The sequence below is a fragment of the Artemia franciscana genome, chromosome 10, assembly GCF_032884065.1.
Source record: "Artemia franciscana chromosome 10, ASM3288406v1, whole genome shotgun sequence".
Classification (NCBI taxonomy): domain Eukaryota; kingdom Metazoa; phylum Arthropoda; class Branchiopoda; order Anostraca; family Artemiidae; genus Artemia; species Artemia franciscana.
The window spans coordinates 48,326,348-48,339,403 of NC_088872.1; the positions used below are offsets into that span (position 1 = coordinate 48,326,348).

The 13,056-nt window shown below is 31.7% G+C and overlaps 1 protein-coding gene across 2 annotated transcripts in view; it reads left to right on the top strand.

The window, feature by feature from the left end:
* Positions 1-13,056, top strand: part of LOC136032294 (regulator of chromosome condensation-like) — a 61,460-nt gene that overhangs the window by 18,797 nt on the left and 29,607 nt on the right. For both annotated transcript variants that reach the window (XM_065712568.1, XM_065712567.1), the window contains exons 3-5: positions 1,989-2,182; positions 8,077-8,257; positions 11,526-11,750. In XM_065712568.1, coding sequence (XP_065568640.1) covers positions 1,989-2,182; positions 8,077-8,257; positions 11,526-11,750 — 600 coding nt within the window. The remainder of the gene's footprint in view (positions 1-1,988; positions 2,183-8,076; positions 8,258-11,525; positions 11,751-13,056) is intronic.

Here is a 13,056-nt window from a genome sequence, read left to right on the forward strand (position 1 = left end):
AGATTTCTTCATGCAACATAATTGTGCTGCACTATTTTGCATCAGCAACATGAATAATGTTGAACAGTCAATGGCATTGGTAATTATAATTCTGACTAAATCCAAGTTAAATAACTTAAGATTTCTTCATGCAACATAATTGTGCTGCACTATTTTGCATCAGCAACATGAATAATGTTGAACAGTCAATGGCATTGGTAATTATAATTCTGACTAAATCCAAGTTAAATAACTTAAGATTTCTTCATGCAACATAATTGTGCTGCACTATTTTGCATCAGCAACATGAATAATGTTGAACAGTCAATGGCATTGGTAATTATAATTCTGACTAAATCCAAGTTAAATAACTTAAGATTTCTTCATGCAACATAATTGTGCTGCACTATTTGCATCAACAACATGAATAATGTTGAACAGTCAATGGCATTGGTAATTATAATTCTGACTAAATCCAAGTTAAATAACTTAAGATTTCTTCATGCAACATAATTGTGCTGCACTATTTGCATCAACAACATGAATAATGTTGAACAGTCAATGGCATTGGTAATTATAATTCCGACTAAAACAAAGTTAAATAACTTAAGATTTCTTCATGCAACATAATTGTGCTGCACTATTTGCATCAACAACATGAATAATGTTGAACAGTCAATGGCATTGGTAATTATAATTCTGACTAAAACAAAGTTAAATAACTTAAGATTTCTTCATGCAACATAATTGTGCTGCACTATTTGCATCAACAACATGAATAATGTTGAACAGTCAATGGCATTGGTAATTATAATTCTGACTAAAACAAAGTTGAATAACTTAAGATTTCTTCATGCAACATAATTGTGCTGCACTATTTGCATCAACAACATGAATAATGTTGAACAGTCAATGGCATTGGTAATTATAATTCTGACTAAAACAAAGTTAAATAACTTAAGATTTCTTCATGCAACATAATTGTGCTGCACTATTTGCATCAACAACATGAATAATGTTGAACAGTCAATGGCATTGGTAATTATAATTCTGACTAAAACAAAGTTAAATAACTTAAGATTTCTTCATGCAACATAATTGTGCTGCACTATTTGCATCAACAACATGAATAATGTTGAACAGTCAATGGCATTGGTAATTATAATTCTGACTAAATCCAAGTTAAATAACTTAAGATTTCTTCATGCAACATAATTGTGCTGCACTATTTGCATCAACAACATGAATAATGTTGAACAGTCAATGGCATTGGTAATTATAATTCTGACTAAAACAAAGTTAAATAACTTAAGATTTCTTCATGCAACATAATTGTGCTGCACTATTTGCATCAACAACATGAATAATGTTGAACAGTCAATGGCATTGGTAATTATAATTCTGACTAAAACAAAGTTAAATAACTTAAGATTTCTTCATGCAACATAATTGTGCTGCACTATTTGCATCAACAACATGAATAATGTTGAACAGTCAATGGCATTGGTAATTATAATTCTGACTAAAACAAAGTTAAATAACTTAAGATTTCTTCATGCAACATAATTGTGCTGCACTATTTGCATCAACAACATGAATAATGTTGAACAGTCAATGGCATTGGTAATTATAATTCTGACTAAAACAAAGTTAAATAACTTAAGATTTCTTTAAGCAACATAATTATGCTGCACTATTTGAATCAGTAACATGGGTAATGCTGTACTGTCAATGGTGTCAGTGTTTGTAATTCTTAATATATTCAGGTTGAATATCCTAAGATGTCTTTGTTATCATTTCTCTATCCCATACTATATGCATCAGCAATATAATTATGCTGCACTATTTGAATCAGTAACATGGGTAATGCTGCACTGTCAATGTCATCGGTATTTCTAATTCATAGTATGTCCAAGTTCAATAGTCTCTAATGTTTTTGTTATCAGTTCTTTAGCTCACACAATTTGTTTTAATAATATATCAATATATTAAAAAAAATCCGTGTTTAGTGGAATTACCAGCATCAAGACACAACAGAGGGACAGGAGTAGCCTTGGCATGTGGTCAAAATGACTGTGGTCAACTGGGCATGCCCCAATCTGTAGAACAGAAGAAAAGGCCGCAAAAAATACCTGGAATCGGACAAGTTATTGACGTTGCTGCTGGAGGACTGCATAGTGTAATACTCACAACAGATGGAGAGGTAGGCTATTCCAAGACTATCACAGTCGGTGCATTATCTTGTCTTAAACAGTTGCTTTCTGGACAAACTTTCATCTGTATTTCAGAGGTTTAATATTAGTAATCGTTTAAGAAATACAATAATATTGGGTTTAATAAATACAATAATAATGTATTGGTTGATATTTGATGTTAGCAATAATTTTTATTGATATATTTTTATTTTTATTTTTACTTTGGTTTTTTAATTTAATCAGTAATAATTTTTAGTAGTTAGTTATTATTATTGAAAATAACTAATATTAGTTGAGCTAAGCAAATGAAACTTTCAGACATTTTCCAGAATTGATATTTGAGATCATCATCCTAGAAAGTTTCATTTAACTGGCTTTTCTACTTTCTTTGGAATGCTGAAGAAATTTTGCCTAGAAAGCGATTTTTACGATACACTAAACGTAGTTCAAAGCAATTTAGCCATGCCTTCTATGCAAAGACATACCTAATTGGTTAATTTCAGTGACTCTCAGCCAATCAGTAATCTTCAGTTCAAAAACAGTTGTGGGATGTTATACTACAGGTACCTGGAGCCCGAAGTTAAACGAATATTTCTCGTTTATACCGTCAGTAACTTTCATTAAATATTGAGAAATTTAATTTGGAGTTTTGGCAAGTTAGATTGGGATGAAACTTTCAGGTTGTTTTTGGAGGAGAGGAGAGTAAGGGGAGGGGACTTTGAATTTTTTATTCAAGATTTTATACGTTTTGTTTTGTCCGCGTAAAATACTATATGCTATGTTATTTCTGTCCGTTGTTGACTGCTGGGTGAGGGAATGGGTCGGTCGTTGACAGCAGGGTAGGTTGTGCGGGGAAACTCGTGCGATTCAACATGTCTGGTGAATGCGGACCAGCAGCAGTGGTTCCACTATTTACAATCTTGGAAATCACTGATGATATATTTCCTCCGAAAGAAGATCCCCCCAGAGGTGGTTTTAGGGGAGGGACAGAATCATTAACTGAAGAATTGATGGAATTAAATGGAACTGTGAATGTTCTGGAATCAAAGCGATAGGTGAACAGATAAGAAATAGGGTGAATCTCGTTAATTTTAACAATAATGTCAAGAAGGTAGGACCAGAAATTTTTACATTATATTTCAGAAACAAATTAAGATAGGGCAATTTAACTTAAATGAATATTTAAAATGTATTATTGTATCTGAATATACTTTACTTTTAAAGTGTATATTTAAATGAATCTTAATTTGCTACCGAACAATAGTACAAAAATTTCGGGTTCTTTCTTCCTTGTTTAATTTTATAGGAAAGATTGAAATGCCATTCCTAGTGATTTTTTCTGGGCAGAAGGGTTTTGATACCCCAATCTCTGCAGATATGAGGCAACTATCAGGACTTGCATATTTCATATATTCATACCATATTATATATATATATATATATATATATATATATATATATATATATATATATATATATATATATATATATATATATATATTCTCGTGTCCTCCTAAAAGGTAGTTTTTTCTGACTTTTTTCTTTTTTGGGGAGGGGGTGAGGGTTACTTTTGTGCAGGCAGGGTTGATTCGACAAGTAAAGGCAATCGTGCCACTCAGTATGGTCATGTCTATATTTGTCTGTGCTGGTACTTGACATTTATTAACTTGTTACTGGTGAATTGTTAGGAAAATACAGAAAATTGTAAGAACGATTAAAATATCGGGTTTCAGTGTGGAGGGGTTTAGCCTGAAGATCTCAACCTTACACACATGTCTACCAAAGAGTTTTACCCTTGTGCCTCCCAAATAAACAATATTTTTGACCATGTTGATGCTGGTTTTTTATTATAAAGTCTGTATACAGTAAAGATGCAGTCTTTATTAATTGCGAAATGGAGTTTTATTCACTGTATCCGTAATTTAATGAAGATCTAAATTACGATAGAAGTTTATTTAATGTATAAATAGATTTTGCTCTCAAAAATTTGCAACCGTTGTATTGTTCATATGTAGCTATTTGACAAATTAGTTTGTTAACCACTGCTGTTTGCTTTATAGAAAGAATTGTTTTTTTAAATCAGTATTTATTGGCATTTTGAAGCAACTGCTGATGAGAAACGATCACAAGAAAATACAATGTAAACTGTCAGGGAGTGGGGGAAGGGGTAAGAAGTTTGTTATTTTAAACTTTAGTTCAAAAGAATCCATGCAAAAGGCTATTACCTATTAATGGTGCTTCACCAAGATCAGTTAGCTGCACAGGTTTTTTAAGATTTTCTATTATATTTATCTGTTGGATCCAGTTTTTTACCTGCTCACGCAATGCAGTCATTTTTCTGTATAGTATCCGGTGTGCATTCAGGTGGTATTACTAAAAATTTAGTTTGTACTAAATTTTTACTCTTCTAAGATTTTTTATTTAACTGTTGGGGCCAGTTTTTTATCTGCTCACGCGATGTAGTCATTTTTCTAGTATCCGGTATACATTCAGGTGGTAATAATAAGAATTTAAATTAATTTAATTTTTACTCTTCTAAGATTTTTTTTTAAATTTATCTATTGGGTCCAGTTATTTACCTGCTCACGCGATGCAGTCATTTTTCTAAAGTATCTGGTATACATTCAGGTGGTAATAATAAAGATTTGTGTTTACTAAATTTTTACTTTTCAAAGATTTTTTTTTAATTTATCAGTTGGGTTCAGTTTTTTACCTGCTCACGCGATGCAGTCATTTTTCTACAGTATCCGGTATACATTCAGGTGGTAATAATAAAATTCAGTTTGTACTAAATTTTTACTCCTCTAAGATTTTTATATTTTATTTATCTGTTGGGTCCAGTTTTTTATCTGCTCACGCAATGTAGTCATTTTTCTAGTATCCGGTATACATTCAGGTGGTAATAATAAGAATTTAAATTTATTTAATTTTTACTCTTCCAAGATTTTTTTTAAATTTATCTATTGGGTCCAGTTATTTACCTGCTTACGTGATGCAGTCATTTTTCTACACTATCTGGTATACATTCAGGGGTAATAATAAAAATTTAGTTTGTACTAAATTTTTACTCCTCTTATATTTTTATATTTTATTTATCTGTTGGGTCCAGTTTTTTATCTGCTCACGTGATGCAGTCATTTTTCTACAGTATCCGGTATACATTCAGGTGGTAGTAATAAAAATTTATGTTTACTAAATTTTTACTCTTCTAAGATTTTTTTAATTTATCTGTTAGGTCCAGTTTTTTACCTGCTCACGTGATGCAGTCATTTTTCTACAGTATCCGGTATACATTCAGGTGGTAATAATAAAAATTTTGTTTGTACTAAATTTTTACTCTTCTAAGATTTTTATTTTAATTTATTTGTTGGATCCAGTTTTTTATCTGCTCATGCGATGCAGTCATTTTTCTACAGTATCCGGTATACATTCAGGTGGTAATAATAAAAATTTAGTTTGTACTAAATTTTTACTCTTCTAAGATTTTTATTTTTATTTATTTGTTGGATCCAGTTTTTATCTGCTCACGCAATGTAGTCATTTTTCTAGTATCCGGTATACATTCAGGTGGTAATAATAAGAATTTGAATTTATTTAATTTTTACTCTTCTAAGATTTTTTTTTTAAATTTATCTTTTGGGTCCAGTTATTTACCTGCTTACGTGATGCAGTCATTTTTCTACAGTATCCGATATATATTCAGGGAGTAATAATAAAAATTTAGTTTGTACTAAATTTTTACTCTTCTAAGATTTTTATTTTTATTTATCTGTTAGATCCAGTTTTTTATCTGCTCACGCGATGCAGTCATTTTTCTAAAGTATCCGGTATACATTCAGGTGGTAATAATAAAGATTTATGTTTACTAAATTTTTACTTTTCTAAGATTTTTTTAAATTTATCAGTTGGGTTCAGTTTTTTACCTGCTCACGCGATGCAGTCATTTTTCTACAGTATCCGGTATACATTCAGGTGGTAATAATAAAATTTCAGTTTGTACTAAATTTTTACTCCTCTAAGATTTTTATATTTTATTTATCTGTTGGGTCCAGTTTTTTATCTGCTCACGCAATGTAGTCATTTTTCTAGTATCCGGTATACATTCAGGTGGTAATAATAAGAATTTAAATTTATTTAATTTTTAATCTTCTAAGATTTTTTTAAATTTATCTATTGGGTCCAGTTATTTACCTGCTTACGTGATGCAGTCATTTTTCTACAGTATCCGATATACATTCAGGGAGTAATAATAAAAATTTCGTTTGTACTAAATTTTTACTCTTCTAAGATTTTTATTTTTATTTATCTGTTAGATCCAGTTTTTAATCTGCTCACGCGATGCAGTCATTTTTCTAAAGTATCCGGTATACATTCAGGTGGTAATAATAAAAATTTAGTTTGTACTAAATTTTTACTCCTCTAAGATTTTTATATTTTATTTATCTGTTGGGTCCAGTTTTTTATCTGCTCACGCGATGCAGTCATTTTTCTACACTATCCGGTATACATTCAGGTGATAATAATAAAAATTTAGTTTGTACTAAATTTTTACTCTTCTAAGATTTTTTCAATTTATCTGTTGGGTCCAGTTTTTTATCTGCTCACGCGATGCAGTCATTTTTCTGAACTATCCTGTATACATTCAGGTGGTAATAATAAGATTTAAATTTACTAAATTTTTACTCTTCTAAGATTTTTTTTTAATTTATCTGTTTGGTCTAGTTTTTTACCTGCTCACGCGATGCAGTCATTTTTCTACAGTATCCGGTATATATTCAGGTCGTAATAACAAAGATTTAGTTTGTACTAAACTTTTATTCTTATAAGGTTTTTATTTTTATTTATCTGTTTGTTCCAGTTTTTCATCTGCTCACGCAATGCAGTCATTTTTCTAAACTATCCGGTATACATTCAGGTGGTAATAATAAAGATTTAAATTTACTAAGTTTTTACTCTTCTAAGATTTTTTTTTTCAATTTATCTATTGCGTCCAGTTTTTTACCTGCTCACGCGATGCAGTCATTTTTCTATAGTATCCGGTATATATTCAGGTGATTATAATAAAAATTTAGTTTATACTAAATTTTTACTCTTATAAGATTTTTATTTTTATTTATCTGTTGTGTCCATTTTTTAACTGCTCACGCATTGCAGTCATTTTTCTATAGTATCTGGTATACATTCAGGTGGTAGTATTAAAAATATTTGAGTTTATTTATAAAAAATGCGTTCATTACGAAAATTCCTAAAGGCTGTAGACTGTAAAACACTAGACACAATAAAACACAACAAAAACAAATCAAATAAAATGGGAACAGAAGAAGGAGAAAAAATAAAAGGAGCATGACTTAATCGGCCTCCGACACCCAAACTATATAAAGCAAACATAATCATGCATCCCCCCCCCTAAAAAAAGGAAAAAAATTAGCAACTTGTACAGCTGAGTACAACGTAATAAATTCATAAACTTCAAGATAATGCAATTTCAACAATATACGAATATTAACTTAGTAACTATCCTCCCATGCTAAAAAAATCGTTAATGGGAGCAAGCGATCTCCCATACCTCTGCCTTCTTGAAAAGATCTGCTATCTTGCGTTATCTCCATGCGTAAACTATAAATAGTTTTTCACATTCTTTTCCAGGAGAAGCTAAAAAAAGGAAAACCCTATTAAAGCATATAGTTAAATAGAAAGTTAGATAGTTAGTAGATAGTTTTTTTCCGTTTTAATGGCTGAATTTATCATTAGTCTAAATTTATTTCCTTTTTGTCTTGTGCGGAATAATATCTCCTTAAGTTTTCTTTTTGCTTATCTTTCTTAACAAAGCCCACTTCTGGCTTTTTAATTTCTAAAACAATTTTATATGTGTAATTTAATCATTTTCATATCTTCTTAAAAGGTTTTTACATTTGGCAACAATGACGAGGGAGCCTTAGGACGACTTACAGAAGAAGAAGAAGACCGATTTGAAGCCAGAAAAGTACCACTTCCTGGGAGAGTTTGTATGATCTCAGCGGGAGATGCTCATTCTGCTGCTTTGTTACAAGACGGACGGGTCTTTGCGTGGGGTATATTCAAATGTAAGTTTATTAAAGGGCACTACCCTCACACTGAAGAGTAGTTCCTCCTATAAATGTTGAATCTTTTTCTATCTCCTTTGCCCTTATTTCTCTGTCAGTTTACAATGTAAGTAACTTTAACAATAATCTAATAACAAACAACAATAATTTAATTATAAGACGATTTGTATTTCACGACCAGTGAGTTATTCATTTGCCGAAATGAACAGCAATACAATAAAAAATATTGTCATAATGCTGATCAATTTTTAATAATAAGTGTCAATTTCTATTGATCCTAGATAATAACAGCGTTGGGTTTCATCATCATCACCATCATCATTCTTCACCGTCATCAGCAACAACAATTATAGTGTAAATAAAATACTCTGCTTTATAACGAGTAACGAAAGGAAAGTTCATTTTCATTGATGGACGGGGGAACCCCTAAATTTCGGAAATTGCCTAGTTCGATTTAACTTAATTCTAAAATTCTAAGTAGAGATCAAGTTTTCTTAGGCCCAATTTTCACGAGGATGAGAGTATATACACTTTTCATTCTTCCGAGAAAGCGATCTTCAAAGTTTCTCAAGTTTTGCGGCACTTTTCCCACCCATTGCGCTACACTAGACACAGTATTGAAGTGAAAAGTTGTTAGGGTTTGTTTTAGACGGTATTCTTTCCAATTATGCATTTAAAATACATGCCGAAGTTCGCTGACACTGCTAAATGTCGATTTTTCAACTTTGGCAAATGGGGCAAAATGTTGCAGATACGTGTTTTTGCCAGAAAAATATTTGCAGAGGGTTTTATTAGGATATTCTTCCATATACCATTCAATTCGCCTCTTTGAGCTGAATGCAGTGTTATATCTAACTCGGAAAGTGACTTTTCATGTATATACGCGTTTTTACCTTTGGACGGCTATCATGTTCACCTCCAAACCTCGTGAAAACAGCCATTTGTTCAACTAAAAGGTGGATTTATCTATCAAGTTCTCCTCTTGTTGGAAGGCAGAGTTGAACTAAAGTTCTTTATCAATTTCAACAAGAGCTTGATTAGAGGAGCATGGAAGAACAAACATACTTTCATTGAACGCGAAAACACAAATTCAGTGCGAAAACGCAAATTCAGCGCAAAAACACAAGTTCAGCGCGGAAACACAAATTCACATGGATACAGTATTTTCATCGAGCTCGCATCCTCGTGAAAATGGTCTTTTATCTCGTGCACCTAGACATTATTATTTCGAAAATTAATTAGGTATGCTGTGATTTAGTCGATTTTTTTTTCGGAGTAAGATGAAAAAAAACTAATCAAAATTGCTCGTGCTGGCAAAATTTGATGAACTTTATTTTATTGTTAGAGGAATTAAATTAGTATAAAAAATTGCGTGACATACACTAATTTTGATAAAAAAAATCAAGACAATGTATGTCTGTCAAAAATTAAAATCACTTAAAGAAACTTCTAACTTGAATTAATAACAAAATTAAGCTAGCAGTAAGACAGTTCGTTGGTCAGTAGCAAATTTTTTAAGGGTTAAATTGATAAGAGTAAAAAATACAACAAATCAAAGTCAAAAATGGTTAAGATATAGACAACAGTTGTAAAAGATAAAAATCAAACTAAAATTAAGAGAGTATGTAGAGTTAGTTAAAGCGAGTAAAACAATTTACGGGGAGTTAGGGAGTGAAAGAAATAGAAGGAGGTAAACCAAGTGAGATAATCAGTTTTAAGTGGAGTTGAACGTTAATATTAGAAACAAGAGCGAGCTCCTCTTTAACAGTTCGTTTTGAATTGGAGTGATTATAGATACCCCTTTCCCTTAGGAGCAGAGTCCTGATTAGGCTGTGAGGAAGGTCAAATAACTCTCGAGATAAATTAATACCTTTTGGTCAAAGCTAATGCAAAGGGCCTGACGTGTCCCATAGACTAATTAAACCTGCCTTTCTTAAAAGATTTGTGCTTTAAAATAATTAAATATAAAAATAATTAATTATTTATTAATTATATTAATATATATTAATTTATTAATAATTTATTAATTAAATAATCAAATAAATTTAAAATAATGTGCTTTAAAATTTTAGTATGAATTTGATCCAATTGTTACTTTCATAAACTAATTCTCAAGATCGATTGATTATGATGAGACTACTGTAGTTTTCCACCACGATTTAAGAATAATTGTAAATGATGGGGTATCCTGCTGTGTAATGCCAAACTAGTTGACGAGTTTCTTGAGGTCTTTACCCCACGGAAACTTTAAAAGCTATTCCCCCCCCCACTGGAGGTCTATAACCTAAGTCAACTGAGTCTAGACTGAACAGTATTGTAGGCTGGGTGCCGTCAGGTAGATGGTAGAGATGCCCATAACCCCAAAGTCTTCTTTGGAGCTTGGACTAGACAACTAGAAAGTTAAGGCATATAATTGAATGTAAGTTAGAGCACTGGATGTCCTGGATTCAACCGAGTTATTTAATCTGGGAGATGTCAAATAAACTTTAGACTAATGACCCCTCCATGTATAAAGACTGTTTTGCTTGGATGTCTCCAGCCTAGGCCAACAGAGCCTAGGCTGAATAACATGCAGGCCACGGCATCATTAGGGAGCTTAATGCTATATCAATTCAAAATTTTCTAAGTATCTCCGTCGAAGATCTGACTAGGTGCCATAAGGTAATTGATGGAGACGCCAATAACTGGGTAACCCTCAACCTAAACGAGCTACTTATTCCGGAACATGGCAAATAAGGTGAAGATCAGTGTACTTTAAGGCTAAGTTCCCACTTGCCGTATTAGACTGAAGTTTTTCACTTGGACTTCTCCAGGTTAGGGTAGCTAAGGCTAGGCTGTATAACATGCAAACCAGGTTGCCACCAGGGAGCTTATTGCCATAGTAGTGGCAAAGCCACTGCAGAGTACCCATTGACGAAAAAAGATGATTAGAAAGCTCATAATTGTAATCGACCGTTGTTCGCGAAGTTAGACGATGGGGAACCCATGACTTATTTGAGCCATTTAGTCTCTGGAGTAAAACCATGTTTTACTCCAAATACTAGACTAAAGCTTAGAGCTTAGAACCTCTCTAAAATACCCGAAAATATTTTTAAACATACTCCAAAGATCTTAGACTCAGTTCTTAGATCTTGCTCTCTTCTTAGTTTTACTCTTGATTAGTCTCTTTGTTAGATTTACTCTCTTCTGAAAAAAGAAGTACTGGAGAAAAAGAAAAAAATTAAGCTGTAAATTATTGACTTTTTAAACGTGAATTTCCACTTTTCAGCTGCAAGTGGTGACCTGGGTCTAATTCCAACCAGTTCGACAAAAGTTGAATTTCCAGTTCAAATTTTGCCTGCTGTACCAATCACAAAAATTGCATCCGGTGAAAATCACATGGTCCTTTTATCTGAAACCGGTCATGTTTACACATTTGGCTGTCCTGAACAAGGTCAACTGGGAAGATTCTCTAGTAGAGCTGCTAGTATAGGGAGCAGTAGACAAACAGTCGGTAATTATTTTTTTTTCGTACTACGAAATCGTAAATCTACAAATTGTATTGACGTTACAAAGAACAAAGGTTGTAACTGGTAGTATCATAATTTTGATACAAGATGAAATTTATAGTTATTTCAGTATAGTTAAATTTATCTGTAGCTTTTATATTAGTGTATTTTTCAGTTAAGGTTTTAGACTCTTCATGGAAACAGTTGGCTCCAGGACATGTAAGTAAAAAGATATTTCGAAGACCCATTGAAATGCCGAAAATACCAACTGTTCTTCTTTGAGATATTTTTAGAGGGTAACCCCCTGTCCATTAGAGACGAGTAAATAAAATAAAAATTTATCGTAAAGAAAAGTCACATTTAATAAGACAATAACCTTATTTTCAATAAGGCTAAAACAAGGTTGAATTTATTCTAATTTGTAAATAAATTGTAATTAAATTAAATAGCACCGATTTCACATTAATAATATAAACATTAATATTAGTAGAATATAAATTTTGAAGCGTTAACAAATTTTGTCAATATAATAAGTAAAATAGAATCCGGGAAATCACATTTGATTGATATAAGTGTCGTGTTTAATTATAATGCCCACTCACATTGATAAAATAGTTTTCAATTATAAGAAAATGTCATATTAGGAAGGTCATTCAGTTTTGGGCGTCATTGGATTATTGTTTGAATTAAGAAGTATTTCTAAAACAAAAGAGAGAGCAAGATTGCATATGAAACTAAATTAACATGGAAAAGTTAGCAATGGACAAAGACTAGAAGCCTACCGGAACTATTAACACATTTAAAGGAAAATTCGTATTTTTTTTCATTAAGATATTTGTTATGTGAGGAGTTGTCGTAGGAACCTCGGAAGGAGCTCATTTGAGTAGAAATTGAAAGTTCCAGTGCTCCTTTTAAGAGTCAAAAGTGATTGGAGGGCTCCATGCTCCTCCCATCCACCCTTTTTCTCAAAGTCGTCTGATCAAATTTTGCCCTTTGCCGAAAACAAAATATATTTTAAATGTTTTCTCTTTTTTAACTTAAATAAATCCGATTTTAAGATTTTTAGGAATGGATATCAGTATATATATTAAATTGTTAATCCTTATTTATTTGCTCCTTTTGAGTTTGACTTGGTTACATATTGTAATTTCTCTTCGTTTTGGGTTATATTTGTTTATTGACGGTAATTTGTGTTAGTTTGAGCTTGAAAAATTATTTGTGTTAATTTCCCCTCTTCTTTGGGTTAATTTAGATCTTTAGTTCTCTTTGAAAAGCCTCTTTTGTGGATTTTTTTTTTTAATTAATAATAAT